The sequence below is a fragment of the Aegilops tauschii genome, chromosome 2, assembly GCF_002575655.3.
Source record: "Aegilops tauschii subsp. strangulata cultivar AL8/78 chromosome 2, Aet v6.0, whole genome shotgun sequence".
Taxonomy (NCBI): Eukaryota; Viridiplantae; Streptophyta; class Magnoliopsida; order Poales; family Poaceae; genus Aegilops; species Aegilops tauschii.
The window spans coordinates 169,211,134-169,236,178 of record NC_053036.3 but is presented as its reverse complement, the minus strand read 5'-3'; the positions used below and the strand labels follow the sequence as shown (position 1 = coordinate 169,236,178).

Here is a 25,045-nt window from a genome sequence, read left to right as displayed (position 1 = left end):
CAGCCGCCCACACACGAGCTCCTCGCCATGGTGCTCGCGCTCCGGGAGCAGCACCTTCGCCGCGGTCTTCGAGTAAGCCGCCCACACAGCCACCCCACACGAGCTCCTCGCCGTGGTCTTCGAATATGCCGACGGGGCAGCCCCCGCATGAGCTCGAGATGAAGGGGAGAAAAGTGAGCGGCAGAGTGTATGGGGGAGTGGATAAGAGACTCGTTCGGTCGTGCGTCGTTCGCACCGAACGCTCCCAAAACATGACATGGCACCGCTCGCCGCTCTAAAAATCCTAAATCGCGATGGAGGGTGATAGAAGCGTGGGCGAAGTTGATAAGTGCCACATTTGGGTTATGTGAAAAGTTGCCAAACAGGCTGTCAAGGGACCAAGATGAATGTGTGCATCAAAAGCGAGCTTATTCCCCTGTTCATACGGTCAGCTCCCTGTCCAAAGAGGATAGTTGTAGCCAAAGGTTGGTGAGGCCGCGCGACTGTGACAGTTCGACTAGCTAGAGTCACCGGGCATGGTTTAAACACCAAGAAAACGCAGCTACAGGCGCGCGCGGCGGAGCCTTGCGGTTGCAGGGAGAGAGGGGAGAGGGTCCCTCCAACCGCGACATGCTGCCGCGCTCCCACTCGCACCCCGCGCGGCGGCGCTCCGGCCTCGGCCCGCAGCTCTGCGCCGTCGCCGCGGCGCTGCTCCTGCTCCTCTCCCTCGCCGTCCTCCACTCCCGCCTCTCCTCCTCCTCGCCCTTCCCGCTCTCCTCCTCGTCCCGCTCCTCCGCCACCGACTCCGCCGCCACCAACTCCACCGCTCTCCTCGCGGACGACGACGACGACCCTGTGGCCGCCGCGCTCGACCCCGACCTCACCCTCGCCGCCGTGACCACCGCTGCCGCCACCGAGGGCGCCGCGGCTACCAACCCCGACGACGACCGCATCGACGAGCTCGACGTGCTCGACGAGGACGACTCCTCCGCCGTCACCGACGCGGCCGACGACGTGCCCGCCTCCGCCACCGCCGCGTCCTTCCTCTGGGACCACGCCGCCGGCGTCGCCCGCCTCCCCTTCCGCCTCCCCCCCGCTGGCGACTCCCCGCCCGTGGGGTTCCCCCACTTGGACTCCCCGCGTCGGATCGCCGCCGCCTCCTTTGGATCCGACGACGAGCCTGTGGATCTGGAGCTGCGGGTGGAGATCTCGTCCATCAGCGGCATTGAGGACGCGCTGCTCCTCAAGCCCGCCTCCGGCCGTAGCGAGACGCGGCTCCGCTCTGGTTGGGCGCGGTGGCTGGAGGGGAAGGCGGACTACCTCCGGCGCGATCGGATGCTCAGGTCCAACTTGGAGTTCCTCAATCCTCGCAACCACCCTCTGCTCCAGGACCCGGACAGTCCTGGTCTCACTTCACTCACCCGTGGCGACCGCATGGTGCAGCGGTTGCTCATCTCAGAAATTGAGAAAGACTCATCCAAGAATTTTGCCCGGCGGAGCCTCAAGTCGTCCGACAATGAGCATGGAATAGGAGCCATTCTGAAGGAGGAGCCGGAAGAAGTTAGGAGGTGGGGACACTTTCCAGGAATTGATCCACATTTGGGGTTCTCAGAGTTCATGGAAAGGTTCTTTGAGCATGGCAAGTGCTCCATGAGGGTGTTCATGGTATGGAACAGCCCTCAGTGGGCGTATGGTGTTCGGCACCAGCGTGGGCTCGAGAGCTTGCTCCTGCAGCATCCTGATGCCTGTGTGGTCATGCTGTCGGAGATGCTGGAGCTGGAGGCCTTCCATGAGTTTGTGAAGGAAGGGTATGTTTCATAACCTGCTCATTCACTGATGCTTCTTTAGATTTAATTTGCGAGTGACAGCTGAAGTCATACAACTTTGTAGTGTTCGTAATAACTACTCCCTCCGTTCCAAAATAGATGACCCAACTTTGTACTAACTTTAGTACAAAGTTGGGTCATCTATTTTGGAACGGAGGGAGTAGTATTTAATTAATGAGATCAGCCAACTGTGAATAACAAACGACGGAAAGATAATACTTCCAACATGAAAGCGTGAAGTAACTAGAACTAGAACCACTTGGTGCTACACGGTATTTTTCTTTCTTTGTACTACTATATTTACCAGCTATTTGAGGAAATGTGTCACTTCTGGGGAAAGAACACCATGTTTTAGAACTATTGCTGGCATAAATGTACATGTACTTAGTAGAAACTGTCGTCGAAGGGAATTGAAATCTCTAGTCTCTGTCATTGCATTTCGAATCCCACCCTTCACATGGTCATTCTCTTTTCTAACCCTTGGATTAAAAGTGGCTTAGGTCCACACCTGTGCAGAATATTGTCTTCGCTATTTTACTCCTTAGCGTATACTCCCTCCGTTCCTAAATATTTGTCTTTTTACAGATTTCAAATGGACTATCACATACGGGTGTATATAGACATATTTTAGAGTGTAGATTCACTCATTTTGCTCCGTATGTAGTCACTTGTTGAAATCTCTAGAAAGACAAATATTTAGGAACGGAGGGAGGAAGTTTATTGTGTTCTTATCCTCCCAGATTATTCCTTACTAACCCCAGAATAAATTACTAATTGAACCCCAAGCCATCCAATAAAGTATACATGAGTAGGATAACGGTACATTCTGTGCTTGCGTTTGCATGTTTGGTCAGCACCACACAAGATTCTAACTGAGTGTTTAAAGTATTATATTCTGTTTACCTATACTATTAACATTGGCTGGATTAGTTGTACAAGCATAAAAACATGCCCTCACCTCTTAGATTACTGCTCCCCAGCTCTGTTAGCATTGGCACATCAAGTGATATCTCAGCTAGCTATGGTGTATGATACAGATCAGACCTAGTCTGAATTAATTAACTTCCTTAAATATCACAAATGATGCACCTTTAGGTGCTTTAACCTTTGCTATTTGCTATCCAACGTAGTTGTTTGCTGCAACTTTGCTTGCTTTTCTAGATTTATCCACTTCAAAAGGTCATTTGATGGTTGTAATCTGCATATTAGGTCAGCAAGATCCATTCTCTAGTAGTCCGTAAATACGTAATTGATGGTCTGGAATCCCAAGGAACATTCTGCAAAGAGCAATACTCAATTAATGCGCGCCTGTTTTTTCTGGAGTTTGTGCCGCAGTATTTATATGTAAATCATACACCATACCATGAATTTTACATGGTTAATATACTGGAAGCTCATGTTTTTTTACCAATGGATACAAACACATATATGGACAACTGAATACCCAACAAAAGTAAACAGCATCAATTAGTGAATCATCGTGAAGGCTCTTTGTTTCAATGGCTGGTGTCCTTTGGTGACTTATTGCTCGATTACCATTCCAAAAAGAGCAAACCATAGGGGGAGAGCTAGGCGCCGGACGACCGGCCCAAATTTTGGCCGGTCGCCGTGCAGCCACATGATGTGCGCGCTCGTAACCACAGGATTCAGCCGCTACGCCTTCGTGCATGCCCTCTTCTTGCTAGCGGCAGTTTCTCCTAGCCCCTGCTTGGTCGTCTCCCCCGTGGCCTCCAGCTTGTAGCTCCATGGCGCCGCTCGTTGGTTCGCCGGGGCCCCTTGCCGGCTTGACAGTTGCAGCGCTGGTGCCCACGTGGTTCCACCCCCTATGCAGCAAATCGCGCTGTCGGTTCCAGCAACCAGTCCACCGGTCGTAGCATCCTCGGCCAGTTGGTCCTCCGCCATAGGCATCGCCGTAGCTGGTTGCAGCAACGGCGAGTGCCGGTTCCAGCATATGCGCGTCGCGGTTGCAGCACCCTTCTTAGCCGTGGTCACAACCAGAAGCTGGGGAAGAAAGGAAACGGGTGGATGCGCGTGGCCCGGAACGGATAAGACACAGACGAAGACTTCTTTCGTGGGTCCCACCGAACACATGCTGCTACACGAGCGAGGCGGCGTGAGCATCGCTGGACCGATTTGCGTGGATATGGAGTGTACGATCTGATGGAATCGAACGACGCACACTCGACTGGCGCAAGACTTGTCCGATCGACTGGAAGGGATCGTTTCCCAAATCATAGCTAATCTGTTCACATTCTTTCTGTGCTCGAGTATTTGTTTAAAGCATACACCATATCACGAATTTTACAAGGTAATATATTGGAAGCTCTTTAGATGAATAACTAATGATTTACCAAGAGAAGGTGGTTTTTACTGATGGAGTGTATTACATATGTACAACTAAATACCCGCCTATAAAGTAAGTAGCATAAGTATTGGATCATTTTAAATTATCTACCATCTGAAATTTTCTATCTTTTATTTCAGTGGCTGCATTGTTTATAAGGCGTCCTGCCTTAGACGCTTAGGCATCGCTTAGGCGATAAGGCGCCCTGGCAGCGCCTTACTAATATGCCCGCTTTAGGCGCTTAGGCATCAGACTGGCTGGTTTCCTTTGGTGACTTATTGCTTGATTACCAGACATTTGAGATCTTCCGAATAGTCATTGCATCTTATAACATTTCAAAAGCGATATTTTTTTCACTTGCCATCCATGGACAGATGTGTTTTCTGCGCCGAAATGACATCCTTCTAAGATATCATCTATACTTGTGTTGTAAACATGTGAAACATCAGCTATACTAGCTACAGCCCATGGGAACAATGAAAGATGCTGCAGCCGTAATGGCTATTCAGATAGACATGTTCAATTAGTTTGGAGAGGATTCTTTTTCTGTTTGATGATGATTCTGTTGTACGCATGCACCTGTCCAGCCATATGGGCAAGCAATCCAAGTACCAACAACTAGCAGCAGAAAGTCCATTAGTTGTACGTTTGGTTGATTAGTAGTTCCAATTTATCTGCAGTTAGAATCCACATTATTGTAGTTACGTTGTTAGGGCTACTGCCTATAAGAATGGTGCCCCATCTATCTTTGAGTTCAAGGATTGATATAGTCCATAGTGTGTAAAGTTCTGTTGTCGTCTTCCTTGACCATTCTAGACTCGTTTCTCCCTCAACTGCTGACCAATTTCTCCCTTGACTGGTGCCCCCCTTCATATGGCTTCATTCAGCTTCATGTGTTGCCATCCGACCTCTCGCCAAAGGATGTTTACCTTGTTGCTGAATGTCCATGGCTACCTGTTTACAGGGAAGCCCAAGCCATGTCACCGCTTTTTGTTCCCCCTCTTCTGCAAGTTGTTCCCCCGTATTAGTTTGTCTACAACACCCTCCTTTGCCGTGAATATTGATGTGTTCCATATTTGTCTGCTCCCTTCCGCGCCATGTTTATACAGTGACCTACAGTCAAGAGACAGATACACTGAGCTCTGTTACAATTTGTTGATCTTATTTGGTGTTTGTGCACCATGCAATGTCATGCATCTTCTTTACTTGTTTGTAATACTCCTGCGAAATTTGTAGCTCGGAAGGTCTTCTTAGTTATGCCCCCTTTTTTCACCATTTTTTAGTGGCAGTTCATTTTTTAGTTTTTAAGGCGGACTGGACCCTCAGAGCAACCCTAGGAGAAGGAATCCCTGTCTGGTTTTGAATGCCCCATTCTACATGTGAGTGGTTGGGTGTCCAAATACACTACATAGGCCTTGTCAAGCTTTCAGCTAAGACACAAGTAGGACATCGATTTGTGTTGTTAGTAACTCTCTGTAACTTAATATAAGACCTTTTTTGACACAGTGATAATGTCAAAGAACGTCTTATATCAAGTTACAGAGGGAGTAGTATCTACCATGTGAAGAAGCCAAATCATGTGCCCACAGTTAAATTCTCACTAAATCATACAGCCAAGCTAGAATGTCTATTTGCTTAGAATATATGTACTCAATATTCTGAACACCGTCTTGTATTTAGTGTATATATGACCACCAATATAATGTGCATTTCATGTTGTAGATCTTATGAATAATTGTTTTCGCTACAGTTGTCTCAGCATCATCACTCATAATTAATTTCTCCTCTTTCAGACACAAGGTTGCAGTTGCAGTGCCGAATCTTGATGAACTTTTGGAGGGCACACCAACCCACATTTTTGCATCGGTGTGGTATGAATGGCGGAAAACAGTAAATTACCCCTTGCATTACAGTGAGCTAGTACGCCTTGCTGCTCTGTACAGGTAAGAAAATAATAGCACTACATACTAGTGCCAACATTTCTTGATTACATGCATAGTTTATTTGACAGCCTGTTAAAATTATCTAGAGAAAAAATGGAACTATTATGCTTTTCAAAAGGTATTATATCCATATAGAGTTGTGGATGAATCTGCACCAGCAATGAGTAGTCAAGTGAATACACTAGCAATGAATAGTCAGGTAGAACAGTTAGAGTTACGAAAAGAGCCTTTCATTTGGAAACAGTTTACCCCCATTGCCATTGAAAGCAGATGAACAGTTAGTTGTTAAATCTAACAGCACTCCAGATCAGTTAGAACTTAAAAATACAAGTGTACAACTAACATATAACAAACAACAGCAACAACAAACAACAACAAAGCCTTTAGTCCCAAACAAGTTGGGGTAGGCTAGAGGTGAAACCCATAAGATCTCGCGATCAACTCATGGCTCTGCACATGGATAGCAAGCTTCCACGTATCCCTGTCCATATCTAGTTCTTTGGTGACACTCCAATCCTTCAGGTCTCTTTTAACGGACTCCTCCCATGTAAAATTCGGTCTACCCCGACTTCTCTTCACATTCTCCGCACACTTTAGCCGTCCACTATGCATTGGAGCTTCTGGAGGCCTGCGCTGAATATGCCCAAACCATCTCAAACGATGTTGGACAAGCTTCTCTTCAATGGGTGCTACCCCAACTCTACTCGTATATCATCATTCCGGACTCGATCCTTCCTCGTGTGTCCACACATCCATCTCAACATACGCATCTCCGCCACACCTAACTGTTGAACATGTTGCCTTTTAGTCGGCCAACACTCAGCGCCATACAACATTGCAAGTCGAACCGCCGTCCTGTAGAACTTGCCTTTTAGCTTTTGTGGCACTCTCTTATCACAGAGAATGCCAGAAGCTTGGCGCCACTTCATCCATTCGGCTTTGATTCGATGGTTCACATCTTCATCAATACCCCCATCCTCCTGCAGTATTGACCCCAAATATCGAAAGGTGTCCTTCTGAGGCACCACCTGCCCATCAAGGCTAACCTCCTTCTCACACCTAGTAGTACTGAAACCGCACATCATGTACTTGGTTTTATAGTTCTACTAAGCCTAAACCCTTTCGATTCCAAGGTTTGTCTCCATAACTAACTTCCTATTTACCCCCGTCCGACTATCGTCAACTAGCACCACATCATCCGCAAAGAGCATACACCATGGGATATCTCCTTATATATCCCTTGTGACCTCATCCATCACCAAGGCAAAAAGATAAGGGCTCAAAGCTGACCCCTGATGCAGTCCTATCTTAATCGGGAAGTCATCAGTGGCGACATCACTTGTTCGAACACTTGTCACAACATTATCGTACATGTCCTTGATGAGGGTAATGTACTTTGCTGGGACTTTGTGTTTCTCCAAGGCCCACCACATGACATTTCGCGGTATCTTATCATAGGCCTTCTCCAAGTCAATGACCATCTTATGCAAGTCCTTTTGCTCCCTGTATCTCTCCATGAGGTGTCGTACCAAGAAATGGCTTCCATGGTCGACCTCCCAGGCATGAAACCAAACTGATTTTTGGTCACGCCTGTCATTCTTCTTAAGCGGTGCTCAATGACTCTCCCATAGCTTCATTGTATGGATCATCAGCTTAATTCCACGGTAATTAGTACAACTATGAACATCCCCCTTGTTCTTGAAGATTGGTACTAATATACTCCATCTCCATTCTTCTGGCATCTTGTTTGCCCGAAAAATGAGGTTGAAAAGCTTGGTTAGCCATACTATCGCTATGTCCCCGAGGCCTTTCCACACCTCAATGGGGATACAATCAGGGCCCATCGCCTTGCCTCCTTTCATCCTTTTTAAAGCCTCCTTGACCTCAGACTCCTGGATTCGCCGCACAAAACGCATGCTGGTCTCATCAAAGGAGCCGTCTAGTTCAATGGTAGAACTCTCATTCTCCCCATTGAACAACTTGTCGAAGTACTCCCGCCATCTATGCTTAATCTCCTCGTCCTTCACCAAGAGTTAGTCTGTTCCGTCCTTGATGCATTTAACTTGGCCAATATCCCTGTCTTCCTCTCTCGGATCTTGGCCATCTTATAGATGTCCCTTTCGCCTTCCTTCGTGCCTAACCGTTGGTAGAGGTCCTCATACGCCCGACCCCTTGCTTCACTGACAGCTCGCTTTGCGGCCTTCTTCGCCATCTTGTACTTCTCTATGTTGTCTGCACTCTTATCCAGGTATAGGCGTTTGAAACAATCTTTCTTCTCTTTAATCGCCTTTTGGACATCATCATTCCACCACCAGGTATCCTTATCTTCGCTTCTCCTTCCCCTGGACACTCCAAACTCCTCCGAGGCCACCTTATGAATGCAAGTCGCCATCTTCATTCACACATTCTCCGCATCCTCTCCTTCCTCCCAAGGGCCCTCCTTAATGACCCTCTCCTTGAACGCCTGAGCTACCTCCCCCTTGAGCTTCCATCACTTCGTTCTAGCGACTTTCGCATGCTTATCCCGCTGGACACGAATCTGAAAGCGGAAGTCAGCAACCACCAGCTTATGCTGTGGTACAACACTCTCTCTAGGTATCATCTTACAGTCTAGGCACACACGCCTATCTTCTCTTCTCGAGAGGATGAAATCAATCTGGCTAGAGTGTTGGCCACTACTAAAAGTCACGAGATGTGATTCTCTCTTTCTAAAGAGGGTGTTAGCTGCAATCATGCCGTAGGCCAGAGCAAAACTTAAGACATCTTCTCCTTCTTGATTCCTGATACCATAGCCAAAGCCCCCATGCACCCGTTCAAAACCTGTGTTAGATATACCCACATGGCCATTGGGGTCTCCTCCTATGAAGAGCTTCTCGCCAATCGGTACACTCCTAACCATGTCTTCCAGGCCTTCCCAGAACTCCCTCTTGGTGTTTTCATTGTGGCCTACTCGCGGGGCATACGCGCTGATAACATTGAGAACTAAGTCCCTGTCGGCGTTCTTGGAACGGGGGTCCCCAAACTTGCCTGCCTGCGGCCCACAGCGTGGCCAAGCAGCAGGCCGTATGACCCATCTTCGTCAACAAGGCACCCAAGACCCTCGCGAGGGTCCAAGCCTCGCGAGGCGGACGACGCAAGACCTCTGGAGTAGCCTAGCCAGGCAGGCTCACGAGGAGCGGAGATATCAAGGCAAGGCAAACCTCACGAGGCTCTCGTGACATGAGCCATGACGAGCGGTACCAGGCGGGCGCCAATGCGCGCAGCATTCCTATTTCCTCTTCGGTGCTAAGGAGGCCAGCGCAGGCGAAGAGTACCGAGGCATCAGGCAAAGGTTGCCATATTGGTGCAACGAGACCAAGACCAGGAGGACGGCAAGGCGGAGGTCATCGTGGAGCCCAAGACGGCGTCACCTTAGAGCTTTTCGCAGGCGAAGACCGCTTTTGTCAGGATAGCTTGTACTAGCTGTCCCCCTTCAAATTTGCCCGCCGTTGTTGGCTCCCTTCCCGCTCAATATTTGGGAAGAGGACCAGGGCCTATATAAGTAGAGCTAGCCACCACAGTAGGAGGCAACTGATCCGGAACTGGTTCAGATCGAATCCTCACGCCACAAGTTCATACGCACAAGAACACCTCAACCTCAGGAGGCTGTTCTTCCCTTGTACTGTTCATCCTCAGCCCAAGAGGCAATCCACCACCACCACACTGGAGTAGGGTATTACACCACAACGGTGGCCCGAACCAGTATAAACCTCGTGTCTTTCTGTGTTGCGAGTTCGTCGAGTTCGTCCGCGAGATTTTAGCGAGCTAGAGCGTAGATCGGTAGGAGGGGGAGACTTCGTGCGCACCCCAGTGTTCGAACCTTAAGGGTTTGCCGGAACCCCACATCCGACATTTGGCGCGCTAGGTAGGGGTGCGCCGTAGTTTCCCTTCCATCAGTTCGTTGCTCCATCGTTCCGTCGTTTCCATGGCGGACGCTCGCCGTGCTCGAGCTGAGCGTCGGGCTGCCCTTTCCGCCCGCGTCGCTCAGACGGCTCCCGTAGGCGGGCCACCTCGTCGTTCTCCGTCTCCCGCTGCCAACGCTGCCACCGGCCCGGCGAGGAACGAGCAGCAGGCGTCCTCGCTGCATCCTTCGGTGCGGCAAGACGGCCGCACCGCTACTCCATCACTTACCCCTGCCGGTTCTTCGTCTCACGCGCACCGCGCTCCCATGGAGGCACGGGCCGCGCTCATCGCGACGAACGAGCTCCTGCGTTACCGCCCCGTCGACGACCTCTATGAGGAGTGGCTCGACCGCGTCGCCGAGCTCGTCCGCGCCGCAGGGGCTCTCCGGCGCCGTCCCACTCTCTGCCTCCTCCTCAACCGGCCGCGGGCGACGGGGCTCATGGCGTGCCTCCACCACCTCAACCCCAAGACGGTGCCTTGGCACCAAGGCGCGCGCCTCCGCGGCATGATCCACCGGGCCCGGCGCTCGCGCGTGAAGAAGCTGCCAAGAAATCCCGCGGCCGCGGAAGCTGCACCGGCGCTCCCCGCGCCACCTCGTCAAGACCGCGTGCCGCATGCAGCGGCGCAGCGCGGACCTCGCCAAGACCAAGCTCCACCTCAGAAGCGGGCCCCGGCGACCATGGTCAGCTGCCGCACCTTCATCCCCGAACTGCGTAGCGTCGCCTAGCCAGGCAAGTTCAAGCCAGATCTGCCTCCTCGCTACGACGGCACCGCCGACCCCGCGGAGTTCCTGCAGCTCTATGAGCTGAGCATCGAAGCGGCCAGCGGCGACGAAAAAGTCATGGCGAACTGGTTTCCCATGGCTCTCAAGGATGGGGCCCACTCCTGGCTCCTGAACCAGCAGCACGGCTCGATCTTCTCCTGGGACGAGATGCGCGACCGCTTCGTCGCCAACTTCCAGGGCACTCGCGACCGCCCATCGGCCGCGGGTGATCTACGCCGCTCAAGCAACAACCAGGAGAGACCCTCCAGAAGTACATCCAGCGCTTCAACAACACCCGCCTCAAGATCCCCAAGGTCACGGACGAAGCCATCATCTCCGCGTTCTCGGACGGCGTCCGTGACGTCAAGATGAAGGAAGAGCTCGCTATCCACGAGGAGCTCTGCACATCTTAGGAGCTGTTCAACCTGGCGGCCAAGTGCGCAAGAGCTGAGGAGGGGCGCCTCTCTCTCCTTGAGCTGCCAGCTGCAGGAGCGGAGGAGAAGAAGGCCAAGGCCAAGGACGTGAAGCGCAAAGAGGCGGTAGTGCTCGCAGCGGAGCCCGACACCAAGCGAGGCAGAGATCAGCCCGAGTCATCCAAGAACGGCCGACCGTTCTGCGCCTTCCACAACCTGAACACCCACAACACCAGCGACTGTCAAGAGCTCAGAGCCATACGGGAAGGACGCTACGGTCGACGCCCCGAGCGCAACGATCGGGGCTACGGCCGCGGAGGAGGACGCGGAGGCGGACGCTGGGACGACCGTGGCCCGCGCCAGGAGTGGCGCGACCGGCCTCGTGAGGACCGCTGGCAGGATCAACCTCGCGAGGGCGCCTGGAGGGACCCGCCTCGTGAGGATCGCCCCCAGGGCAATGCCGGTCTTCCCCCGCTGCCACCACCAAGAAGGAACGACGACCACCACCAGGACGAGGGGGTTGGGGGCTTCCAGGAGCCGCGTGCGATCGCCTGCATCTTGGGCGGTGCCCAGGCCCCAGCCTCTCAACGCATCTTCAAACAGTTCGCTCGCGAGGTGAACGCGGTGCTCCCCAAGCTCGAGGCCACGTGCCCGCTCAGGTGGTCCCAATGTGTCATCACCTTAAACTCGGCAGATCAGCTCAAGTGCGTAGCCACCGCTGGCGCCCTCCCTATGCTGTGCTCCCGTCATCAGCAATGTGCAAGTCACCAAGACTCTCATCGACGGCGGCGCAGGGCTCAACGTCCTGTCCGTCGACACGTTCGACAACCTCCAAGTGCCATATGAGTAGCTCTAGCCAACCAAGCCTTTCTTAGGAGTGACCGACGGTTCCACCACACCGATAGGGCAGGTCCGCCTGCCTGTCACCTTCGGGGAGCGCAAGAACTATCGCACCGAGCTCATCAACTTCGACGTCGCGCACATCCTCCTGCCGTACAATGCCATCCTCGGGTATCCAGCCCTGGCCAAGTTCATGGCAGTCACTCATCACGGCTACAACGTTCTCAAGATGCCAGGAAGTGGAGGGATCATCACTGTCCCGTGTGAAGAGAGGGATGCGGTGTGCTCCCTTGAGCGCGCCTTTCAAGCCGCAGCAATCGACAACCCCGACAGCAGAAGTGAAGGCCCTCCGGAGACCATCCCCAAGAAGAAGTTGCCGCGCCGCACAGGACCTCAAGAGGATGGTGTCGCGGCAGGAGCCTCATCAGGACCAGCGCCCGCTCCAGGGGCGCCTCCCTCCACCGCATAGGAAAGCGCGCCCGACGCCCTCCTCAGGCAGGGCTCGGGGGCTCTCTTCCGGAGAGCCTCAGACCTTGCCAACCTCACGAGGGAGGCGCTTGGGCACCACTTGGAAGCGTGCCTCACGGCACACTTTCCTCAGGAGAGCACAGGGCAAGGAGTGCCCACCACCCAGGAGTTCATCACCAAGGCCACCCAGGAACTGCAAGAAGCAAGAGCCATGCGCGGCCACAGCCGCTCACAAGGCGTAGCTCCCCATCCAGGCGAGGATGCCGGGCTGCGTGTCTGCGTCGACGTCCCAGGGCTCAACAGGGCCGCATCTCAGGAGCGCTTCTGGCCATTGCGTGTGGGCCGCTGTGAGGGCCCACCACACAGCTACGTTCGCATGCCCTTCGGCTTGCCGAGCGTGGCGACGGCCTATCAGCGCAACATGCGGCAAGTCCTGGCAGCTCAGGAGGCCAGGTTCCACGCCGTCCTGGAGAAGATGGAGACGGTCTTCAGGGAACCTCCTGAACCTCCGGAGCCTCCCGAGGCTCAGGGTCCTGGTGGCTCATGAGGAGCCATTACTTCAACGCGCGGCTTCAGCTGCACCAACTCTACTTCGTCTACAGAACCAGGTGATACCTTCCAAGTTCGTTTAAGCTGGGAGCGCCCCACGGGCTGCATTATTCCCAGGCCACATGGGTCCGTCACTGTGGCATGTATCCCTTTTGCTTAAGTCTTTAGCTTACCTTGCTGGGGGCGCCCCTCGGGCTGCATCATCCCTGAGCCGCTCGGGCCAGACCCGGTGACGTGTATCTTTCTGCATTTATCCAAGTTGACCTGCTCTTCATGCTTAACCTGCCAACGGCTATCACCTGCTCGATCATCGCCTCCCCCGGGGGCCTTCACACAGGCACGGCGCTGGTGCATGGGTCCGTCCCTGCCACACTGACAAATCTGAGTCGTCGAGCTCTGGCTCGCGGCACGCGCCGCGCACGTCACCTCACCAGGCCCTCAGTGCCTTCACCTCACCCAGAGCAGCCAGCGGCAGGCTAACAGCTGTAACGGCAAACCATGTTTCTTCTTGTGCCTGCTCACAGGGATCCCGAGGGAAGGATAGCAGGCGGCACCGCGAGTCTCTTTCTCTCGTGCAATTCGCTTGCGCGTTAAAAGGGGGCTCCTGAGCATCGCGACTCAGGAACTCTTACTGGCTCTCCAGCCCTCACCCCTTGGCCTTGACCACGGCATCGCGACCTGGCATACCAGCGGCGGCTGAGCTCGCTCGAGGGCCGGGACCTGAGGACGTAGAGCACTAAGGAGAGCATGAGGGGAGAGGAACTCGTATGGGCCGACCTGGCTATGCCACGCGAATTGGCGCGCAGCCCTAGCGCAACATCAGGAATCACCGTGAAGTCAGCAAGATAAGTTTCGCCCCAGGATCGGCTAAATATCTGGGCCTAATGGTCATTCGCGCCGTGCCGCAGCCCCGTTGTGGCCAAGTCATTTTCCTTTCTTTCCTCCTGAGCATCACGCCTCAGGGGCTCTTACTGGACCTCGGGCCGCACACCTCCTGGCCTTGACCACGGCACGCGACCTGGCATACAAGCGACGGCTGTAGCCTGCCTGGGGACCGGGACCTGTCAGCGTAGAGCAACAAGCCATCGCGAGGAAAGAAAGGGGGGACCAAGCCTTAACGGGACATGCACTCACCAAGTTTTCATAACAAGGAAGATAAGCACCAAAGACATTACAGACCCTTACATGCCCCCACGGGGTGATTCATGATTCTTCGCAGGAAACAAAAGCTGACACTAAGGGGAATCCTATCTACACCCTTCCGTGGTAGACGCCATCATCAACAGTGGGCCACGGGAGGCCGGCGCCAACCCCATCCAGATCAGCGGCGACGGCCGGACGCCGCAACCCTGCTCCGAGCGCGGCGAGAGCTCGGGGGCACGTAGCTGTCGTCGCTCGTCTCCGGAGTCTTGTAAAGCTCAGGAGAGCTGCCGGACTCCCAAGGGCTACTGCTGTTGGAGTAGCTGCGGGCGGGGCGCGCGTCGGTCTGGCGCTCCTCCCCAGGGCAGCACTCCAGGCGGCGGCCCTCGGCGTCGAAGACCTTGAAGAAGAGCGTGGAGGCGCTGTCGTACTCGAAGTGAATCGCGAGGGCTCCCCTCGCACGGCAGACCCGCGTGATCTCGCCCCAGCCGCGAGTCATGAAGATCTTGCCGGTGGGGACCGCTTCGATCTCCGCTCCGGTCGCCGGAGCGCTGCAGTTGGCATGCTGCAGCCAGAGCTCGAGAGGCCCCCTCGGCGGCATCACGTCGGAGAAGAACCGCGGGAAGCGGATCCAGGAGCTTGGAGGCATCGGCGCCCACAGCACCAACTCGCGCGAGGAGTCCGTGGCGTGGACCCTAGGGGCGACGGCACGTGGCGCCGTGGCGCAGCGGCTCTGCACGTCGCTCCAACCTCCCGAGCCCTCGGCTCGGGCGTACAAGGGTAGCGGGTACCCCGGAGGAGGCCGCTCGCACCAAGGCCTCATCACCACCTGCATTGCCGCTTCATCACGGCGATGGATCGACCTCTTCTTCGGTGGAAGTGGCCCCGGATCGTCACAGGGAGCTTTTCCTTTCTCTTCGGTGGAAAACCTTCTAATGGGCGCCATTGTTGTCAGCAGTGGAGCAAGGAGGACGAAGCAAGCAAGCGAGGAAGAGATGGGCAACGGGGGCTCCGCCCCCTCCCCATTTATAGCAAGAGCAGGCAAACGGCGTCTCCCACGATTGCAGGTAATGATGGTTTTCCTTGCATGTCGCAGGGACTTGTCAAGTCGTGCAGTTGCCGAGGCAGCGTGGGGAAGCGGAGACGCCCACGTCCAATCAACCGCCACGCGTCGACCGAGGCCGCAGGCCTGTTGGGGCCCGCGGTGCTCCGAACTTGACCCTTGGCTTCGCCGCGAAGCCAAGCCCGAGCGCACCTTGGGCCCGGGGGCTACTGTCGGCGTTCTGGGAACGGGGGTCCCCAGACTTGCCTGCTTGCGGCCCACAGCGTGGCCAAGCAGCAAGCCGTACGGCCCATCTTCGTCAACAAGGCACCCAAGACCCTCGCGAGGGTCCAAGCCTCGCGAGGCGGACGACGCAAGACCTCCTCTGGAGTAGCCTAGCCAGGCAGGCTCACGAGGAGCGGAGATGTCAAGGCAAGGCAAACCTCACGAGGCTCTCGTGACGTGAGCCATGACGAGCGGTACCAGGCGGGCGCCAATGCGCGCAGCGTTCCTATTTCCTCTTCGGTGCTAAGGAGGCCAGCGCAGGCGAAGAGTACCGAGGCATCAGGCAAAGGTTGCCATATTGGTGCAACGAGACCAAGACCAGGAGGACGGCAAGGCGGAGGTCATCGTGGAGCCCAAGACGGCGTCACCCCAGAGCTTTTCGCAGGCGAAGACCGCTTTTGTCATGATAGCTTGTACTAGCTGTCCCCCTTCAAATTTGGCCGCCGTTGTTGGCTCCCTTCCCGCTCAATATTTGGGAAGAGGACCAGGGCCTATATAAGTAGAGCTAGCCACCTCAGTAGGAGGCAACTGATCCGGAACTGGTTCAGATCGAATCCTCACGCCACAAGTTCATACGCACAAGAACACCTCAACCTCAGGAGGCTGTTCTTCCCTTGTACTGTTCATCCTCAGCCCAAGAGGCAATCCACCACCACCACACTGGAGTAGGGTATTACACCACAACGGTGGCCCGAACCAGTATAAACCTCGTGTCTTTCTGTGTTGCGAGTTCGTCGAGTTCGTCCGCGAGATCTTAGTGAGCTAGAGCGTAGATCGGTAGGAGGGGGAGACTTCGTGCGCACCCCAGTGTTCGAACCTTAAGGGTTTGCCGGAACCCCACATCCGACAGTCCCCAACTACCAGCTTGACCAGGATAATCCGGTCCCCACGTCTCTTGACGTCTACCACTCCATACTTGAGGCTCTTGTTGATCAAGATGCCTACGCCATTTCTGTTTGCAGCCGTCCCCGTGTACCACAGCTTGAAGCCGGTATCCTCCACCTCCTTCGTCTTCTGTCCCCTCCATTGGGTTTCTTGGACGTAAAGGATATCAACACCTCTACTCACCGCTGCATCAATTAGCTCCCGAAGCTTCCCTGTCAAAGACCCTACGTTCCAGCTACCTAAGCGAATCCTCCTAGGCTCGGGTAGCTTCCTTACCCTTCACACTGGTCGAGTCAAATGCGCCTTCGCACCCTGCGCATGTACAACTAACATATAGCACTACATAAATAGTCATAAACCAAAGAACATAATTGTTTCTAAATTTTCACATGACATGAAGATTCAAGCACCTAAAATAGGACAACAAAACAGAACAAATTTCATCTTGGACTGCCATAAACTAACAATCAATCCTGATTTAGCTGTAAACATCTGTTCTCTGTATTTTGCCTATCTTTTTTCGTAGATGAATAGATAATAAAGAACATAAGATTGAAATGTGCTTTACATGTAGTCAACATTCCCTTGATCTCAACGAAAAAATAGTTAATTGTTAAATTTTACCCGAGACTTTCTTTCAGCGAGCGTCCAATTTTTACTGGACCCAAAAATGGTATATGTGTATACTTGTGCGGTGTACTACGGTTGTAGGGAGATAGGGGAGGGATATATACATACATAACAACTTGAATGTTGAGGAGTCGGGTGCCGTGAGAACATAAATGTAATCATGAGTACAGTTTCAAGTTTCTTATTTTTAGGACAAAGTATTGATATATGATCTATGTTCTGCATGCAGATATGGTGGTATATACCTTGACTCTGATATTATTGTACTCAAACCATTGAAATCCCTCCGAAATTCTATTGGTACTGTAAAAGAAGTTTCTAGAGGTTCCAGTTTCAGTGGTGCTGTATTGGCATTTGAAAAACAGAGGTAATGATAGTATCATGTGATCTCGTATATAGCCATTTCCTTTTTTAATTCCTATTTCCCTTACATCTCAAATGGTATACTATGTATTCATGCGTACAAATTAGGCATCAATTTTGGTCTGTCTAGGTCATACTTCTTGTTGTCTTGGTATGTAATTCAATTAATGACGTGCCACAACGCTTGCAGATGTTCAAAGGACAGAATTTCACATACCTGAATTTTCAATTTAAATTAGGAAGTGACATGAATTGTTCAACTATATATTAGCAGTCCATCTCTTTTTAAGGGTAGTTGGATAAACTAGATAATACCCACACGTTGTTGCGGGAATTTATAGCAATAAACTTATAAAGAATAAAAAAAGGGCAGTGTATGTAACTTGGTTTCTTTGTCACTCCTTTAATTGATGATATGCACGCTTGTGCATATTCTAGAAAAAAAGAATATATAAGAATAATATCTCCATATTCTCGCCATATATATAGAGGTGATTGCACTTTATAGAGACTAGTTTTTATAGCTTCAGTGAAGTAATTCTTTGCTAAAACAATCGAATGATGTGGAGGGCGACTGCACGTTATAGTGACTCGTCATTTTCTAGCTTCGGTGAAATGATTTGTTGCTAAAAAGTCAATGATGTGGAGGTCTTGATGAAATGATTTGTTGCTAAAAAGTCATTTTCTAGCTTCGGTGAAATGATGTGCTTATTGGTGGGTGTAGATTATAACGGTGCAGACAATAACTGCTACATTTGCAGGAAAAATCTAATAGATATATTTTAGTCATAAGCATTAGAGTTGTATAATACAGCTATGTTTACTAATATGGAGTATATGTATTGTAATCGCATCTAGCCGTATTGGTTGTTGGGAAATGTGGCTAGCTTAATTAAAATCAGACAAAGTTAATGCTATCCTATCATGTAACAGGGACACAAATAGGTACAACACAAAATCCTAAAATCATAATTTTGGATGTTCTGTCAAGGCATTAACAACTTGAACATGCAAAATTTTATTGTAGCACAATGTGTTTTATGAGGTTTGGTGTCAAATGCAATGGCTTGAATAATGAATTAACATTCTCAAGCTCTTCTAATACTTCTAACTCATGCATGTAGTTTCATACATTACTTTTGCTGATGCAGCCCATTCTTGCTCGAGTGCCTGAAGGAATGGTATTCAACATATGATGATACTCTCATTCAGTGGAATGGTGCTGAACTTATGACAAGAGTAATAAGAAATCATTCTGACAGTGATCCAAATAGGGAGCACCTTGAGATACAGTTGGAACCCTCATTTACATTCTACCCCATAAATTCTACGGATATCAGTAGGTATGTAGTTTGTCCATCCATTGGTCCTTCCATGGTCAGCCAATTTGTTCAGCTTTACTATTTGGAAGTAATATTCTGCTCTAAGCTATACAATTGTTAGTCTATACATCAAGGTTTGATCTCAACCAGCAATATGAACTTTACCAACTAAAATATTTACACTTATGTTGTAGTACTCTTTCCTCTTGTCACCCCTTTGTTTCATCAAAGTTGTCTCCTACTGCAGAACATAGCTTTCATGTTTTCCGACTCTGATGCTCTTGCGAGTTGTAATTGCAGCAATGTTTGTTAATATGCTTCTTGGTCCTGAACAGTTATTGCAAAATTCAGTCTGTGGACTTGATGCATGTCAACCATTCCAAAAGTTTAGCATTTAGCATTTACCCCCGCGAAAGAAGTTTACTACTTTGCATATAAGATTGTTAAAGGACTTGTTTTCAAAAAACATGAAGTAACCCTTTTTTCTTCAGATAGTACTGGTTAAATTTGTGGTATGCATGCTCATTGCAGTATTGATGTACTGCAGGTACTTCTCAGAACCAGACAGTACGGCTGAAAGAGCACAACATGATGCTCTGTTTTCCAGGATTCTGAACTACTCTACCACTTTCCACTTCTGGAACAGCATTACATCTTCTCTGGTTCCTGAATCCAACAGTCTTGTTGAGAGAATTCTTAACCATTACTGTCTCCATTGCCTTGATGTTCTATAGTTGGTAGCAACCTGGAGTTCCCACGACGAGCTTCATATTGGTTTAGAATACATATACAGAAGAAATTCGCCAGTCTAATGGGTACAAAATATGGCTAGTATACTGTTGAAATCTGCCTAAAAAGTGTAACGGGGAAAATATTATGGTGGCATTGTAGATATATATTCTTTTCAACAGGGTATCGGTGGTGATGCTACAACCAAGTGCAATTTTGGTGACTTTGACCCTTTTTGTTGTTGGTGTTGATAGGAAATCTGCTTACTGCAAATATTGAATTCAACAACTTGGGCATTTGAAATTAAGAGGTTTGAGTAAATGAGTGTTTTGATATTCATCTTTTCTTGTTATACTTATATCTTGCTTGCAATCCAGCAAATCATTAGGGAATAATTATTGATGTTTATCTTTTGAATGCTGAAGTACAGTGCAAAAATTATGGCAGGTTACTGAGAACAGCTTTCTCTGTTTCAACAAATCTACCAAATTATTTCTTGAACTTACACTGCTCCACAAATCGGACAAACTATTTTTTGACTTGTTTGATTGAAAGTGGCCAAGGATATGTTTGTAGCACATCCAAGCTAAATTTTTCTTTTTTCGAGAGTACACAAATTGCGTACCATAGCTTTATAGAAGGAGAGAAAATTAGTACATGACATCTACCACTTGCTGCGAACAACGAGCGTAGCACAACACCACATCCGGCTATCCTCAAGATAGCCACACACAACAACACAACTACAACATGGAAAAACCTGCCCAAAACTGAAACACCTCGCCGCGTCTTGATCGACGCCGAACACCTTCGAAGAACAGCAACTCCAGCTTCCTTTGGATTCATCCGCGACGACCATACATAGCGCCGGAGGTGAGCGGTCAGGGCCACGACGAACACTGGAGGAGCGCCAAGAGGAAACTCATTCTCCTCGCATGATGCTCCCAACAGAGAAACGACGTCGCAGACGCCGCCATCATGCCGCTCCAGAGGACCAAGGCTTTCGCCCGGAGACAACTGCCAACATCAAGCACGATGGAGATGGCGACGCACTCGACGTCGCCTCCAGAGAGGGGAACGACACCCGCGGGTGCCATCGACGCCGGCCGGCCAAAACCGGACAGGATTTTCATCCGTAATGTTGCGCATCTCCACTCCGACGAGGTACCGAGCAGCACGGTTCCTGAAGCCTCGCACCGCCGTCACCGCAGCAAATCCGCTGAAACCGCGTAGCCGTGGTCCAACACCACCCGCACTGCCGAGAGAGCGCGAACCAGACCTCCACCAACATCGCCGTCGAGAAGCAACCACATCCTCCAAGCGGAGCAAAAGCCAGATCCGCTCCATCGGCCTTCATCGACACCGAGAGACTGCCGCCAGATTGGATCTGGCCCGCCCCTCCAACCTCACTCCGGCGCCATCTCCACCGGGGCATCGCCGCGATCCCCTCACACGGAGGCGGCCGGAAGCCCGCTGCACGCCAGGACACCTTCCTGGCAGTGCCATCTCGGCGCCGCCGCCCCCATGGCTGATCCAACGCCGCCGCCACCGCCGTTGCTGGCGCTCCACCTGCAGCCACCTACCAGTAGCGCTCCTCGCCAGGATCCGGCGAACGCCCTCGCCGTGCCCCCGCAGTGCCTCCAACCGCACCGCGAGCCCCCGCGCCGCCCGCGAGAAGAACGCCGCGCCAGACCACGCCGCTCGCGCCTAGGCAGCGCGCCGCCAGCCGCCGCGGCGCCCGCTAGACGCAGCTCCCCCGCGCGAAGGAGGTGCGTCGGGGCGCGCCACCCCTGCCCGCCGCCTTTGATGGCCGGGCGCCGCCACCACCGCCGCCGGCGGCGGCGGCAGCGGCTGAGGAGCCGCGGATCTGGAGCTCTGCCGCGGAGGGATGGGGGGCCTCCGGAGCCGCACGCGCGTGCGACTCAGGAGGCAGAGGGGGGGGGGGGGGATAGGGCTGTGGAGGTGGAGGAGGAGGTCGCCGGCGAGGGGCTGGGGAAGAGGAGATCGGCGGCGGGGTTGGTTGAAGCCGACGCTTTTTTCGGTCGCCTAAGCTAAAATTTTCTATCACCAGATTGCGCAACTAGCACTGACTCCACCCATAGTAGGCGAGGTTCCAGTGCATTTGCACCATGAGCAGCCATAGCACGAGCTACCTTTATTACAAGCCCGTGGGCTAAACGTGAAGGTCACATGATTGGCAAAACCTTTTGCTCCGGCCTGCTGAAAAATTTGGCACCACCACTTCTAAAGGAGATCGAGTCCATGAGAGGTGTGCATTCGGGACAAGACCCGTTCACACCGCGGCACAACACACGGTCCACGGGTACAAGCAACCGTACCAAGTCTAGGGCTTCGGCGGCAGAAACTGTTCTGCTCAAAGCTTTTGGCATCGCGGAGGATGATCTCGCCGTTTCGGATGGAGCGTTGGAGCAGCTACGGGTCATCTTCGACTCGCCGCTACGCGAGCCTCAGCTCAAGGCGATAGCGGCCATCTTCGGGAAAACAGTGCCGGTTAACCTCACCGGTACTATGGAGAGTGTGATGGTCACGTAGAGTGGTCGGGCGGGTACGGACATTGGAGCACCCCTGCTTCCAAATGTCGTACACATCTCTGGAGATGGTTTGCTGGAATGTGAGAGGGCTCAACAGCCCAGCAAAGAAGGATGCGCTTAGGGAGCTCGCTGACTCGATGAAAGTAGCTATTTGGTGTATTTTAGAGACTAAGCTCGTGCATGTAGACACTTACATTATCATGTGGTGCTTAGGGCCGGCTTATGATGGTTTTGCGTATCTTCCTTCATCTGATACGCGTGGGGGCATTTTTATTGCGTGGGACTCCTCGAAGGTGTCCATATCCAACACGGTGCTGGATTCTAACTTCATCACGGGCTACGTTTCCCCTAGGGAGGGACAACCTTGGTGGCTGTCGGTTGTGTACGGACCGCAGGAGGATGCGCAAAAGATTGCCATGATGGAGGAGCTGACAGCTAGACGAGGTCTCTGCCCAAGGCCGTGGATGGCAGTGGGAGATTTCAACATGATTCTGAATGCTTTGGACAAAAACAACTCTCTCTTGGACAGGAGAATAATGGGTCGTTTCAAGAGGTTTGTTGATGACAATGCTCTCAAGGAGCTGTTCCTACATGGCAGGCGGTTCACATGGAGCAATGAGAGAGAAAACCACCTTGACCAAGATCGACCGGGCCCTGGAGTCGGTGGACTGGGAGCTCGCGTACCCGGAGTGTTTGTTGTAGGCCCTCTCCACCAACACGTCTGATCACTGTCCCCTGTTTCTATCAATGGAAGACCAGCTACAACCGCGGAAAAGATTCAGGTTTGAGATGTTTTGGGTGAAGCTGGACGGATTTTTGGATGCGGTGCGCGATGGATGGACTTGTGAGGAGAGCATCACGGACCCTTTTGTTAGGTTGGATGTGCTGCTTAGGAATTGTGCGAAGCATCTAACAGCTTGGGGGCAGCGGAAAGTCGGGAACATTAAGATCCAGATTGCGCTCGCGAATATGGTAATCTTACGCTTGGATTGCGCTCAAGAGAGACGTTTGCTGTCGGATGGTGAACGATGGTTGCGTCAAACTCTGAAGCTTTTGGTGTTGGGATTGGCCTCACTGGAAAGAACTATAGCAAGGCAACGATCCCGGCTACGATGGTTGCAGGAGGGCGACGCCAATACCAAGTTATTCCACTAGTTGGCGAATGGGAGGAAGGCAAAAAACTTCATACCCGCGATCTCAGTGGATGGGCGCACTATAACATATCAGACTGGGAAGGAGGAGGCATTCTTCGAAGCTTATAGCGAGTTCCTTGGCACCTGTGCGCCTCGCGAGCACACGCTGGATTTGGAGTTCTTGGGCATCGAGCAAGTAGATTTGGCTGACCAAGACATGGTTTTTCAAGAGGAGGAAATTTGGAATGTGGTGAAGGACATGCCCTCGGATCGTGCGCCGGGGCCGGATGATTTTATTGGGATTTTCTTCCAGAAAGCATGGACGATCGTCAAGCGGGATGTGATTGCTGCTATGCACAAGATCTTTATCAACAATGGGCGTGGATTTGGGAGGCTCAACCAGGCGCTGATCACTCTAATTCCAAAAAAACCGGATGCTTGCCAGATCAATGAGTTTAGGCCAATCTGTTTGCTGCATAGCATCCCGAAGATGGCCTCGAAGCTGTTGGCAACGCGGTTGCGGCCGCGTATGAGTGAGTTGGTCCACGTGAACCAATCGACCTTCATCAAGGGAAGGAATATTCACGACAACTTCTTGCTTGTGAGACAGATGGCAAGGAAACTTCACAAAAGGAGGACGAAGGGAGTAATGCTCAAGTTGGATATCTCGCGCGCGTTTGATTCCTTGTCGTGGCCTTTTCTTTTCGAGGTGCTAAGGGCAAAGGGCTTCTCGAGTACTTGGAGATCCTGGATTTCGATTCTCCTCAGGACTGCCAGCTCGCGAGTGGTGGTCAATGGATGCGCAGGCAGGAAGTTCATGCATGCTTGTGGTTTAAGGCAGGGGGACTTCATTTCCCCGCTACTGTTTGTCATTGCGATGGATGTCCTCACGTCCCTGGTGATCAAGGCACAGGAATTGAATGTGGTTAGCAAGATGCCAGGCTGCACGCCAATGCAAAGACTCTCGCTGTACGCTGATGATGTGATCATGTTTATTCGGCCTTGGAGATCGGACCTTTGGTTCGTCAAGGATGTGCGCTTGATTTTTGGTGAAGCATCGGGTCTCAGGGTCAACTTCTCTAAGTCCTCGGCTGTGTTGATCCGATCTGACGACGAGGACGAGGAGCTGGTTCGTCAGGTGTTACCTTGGCGGATGGAGAAGTCTCCCATCAAATATCTAGGGCTCAAGTTGGGGATCAAGCAACTCACCAGATCGGACTGGCAGCCCATTGTGGACAGCGTGTTGAAGCTAATGCCAGGATGGCAACGTGGCATGGTGACTAGGCCGGGGCGCCTGATCCTTGTTAATCAGGTGGTGCGCGCGCGGCCCACACACCATCTGATCGTGGCTGAGGCCCCCAAGTGGGCGCTGGAGAAGATTGATAAGGGTTGCCGCACGTTCTTTTGGGCTGGGACTGAGGAGATTCAGGGAGGCAAGTGCGTGATTGCTTGGAAAAGGGTGTGTCGTCCCAAAGAGTTGGGAGGTCTTGGAGTCATGGATCTTTACAAACAGGGACTGGCGCTCAGGTTAAGATGGGAGTGGTTGAAGCGGACAGATAATGATCGACCTTGGCAAGGCTTGAACCTCAGCTCGGGCAAAGATGTGACTAAGGCATTCGATAGCTTGGTAAAATGGAATGTTGGCAAGGGTTCACAAGTGTTTTTCTGGAGAGATCGCTGGATCAATGGTTCTAACATCAGCGAGATCGCGCCACTCCTCATTCGAAAGGTAAGCAAGCAAGTGGTTAATAGGAGGAAGGTCAATGAAGCGCTTCTCCTACATGCTTGGACCCAGGATATCAGGGGTGACATGAACACGGAGGAGCTGCACCAGTTCATAAGAATGTGGGAGATATTGCTCCAAATGGAGCTAAGGCCAAACATGGAGGACGTCCCA

At 52.0% G+C, this 25,045-nt stretch overlaps 1 protein-coding gene across 1 annotated transcript; it reads left to right on the top strand.

Annotated features, from left to right (window-relative positions):
- The first annotated feature begins 305 nt into the window (after positions 1–305).
- LOC109782880 (uncharacterized protein At4g19900) lies at positions 306–19,784 on the top strand. Its single transcript, XM_020341505.4, has 5 exons — positions 306–1,787; positions 5,943–6,092; positions 17,279–17,416; positions 18,564–18,755; positions 19,282–19,784. Exons 1-5 carry the CDS (start codon positions 610–612, stop codon positions 19,466–19,468), a joined length of 1,845 nt encoding a protein of 614 aa, XP_020197094.3. The 5' UTR covers positions 306–609; the 3' UTR covers positions 19,469–19,784.
- Positions 19,785–25,045: the final 5,261 nt, after the last annotated feature.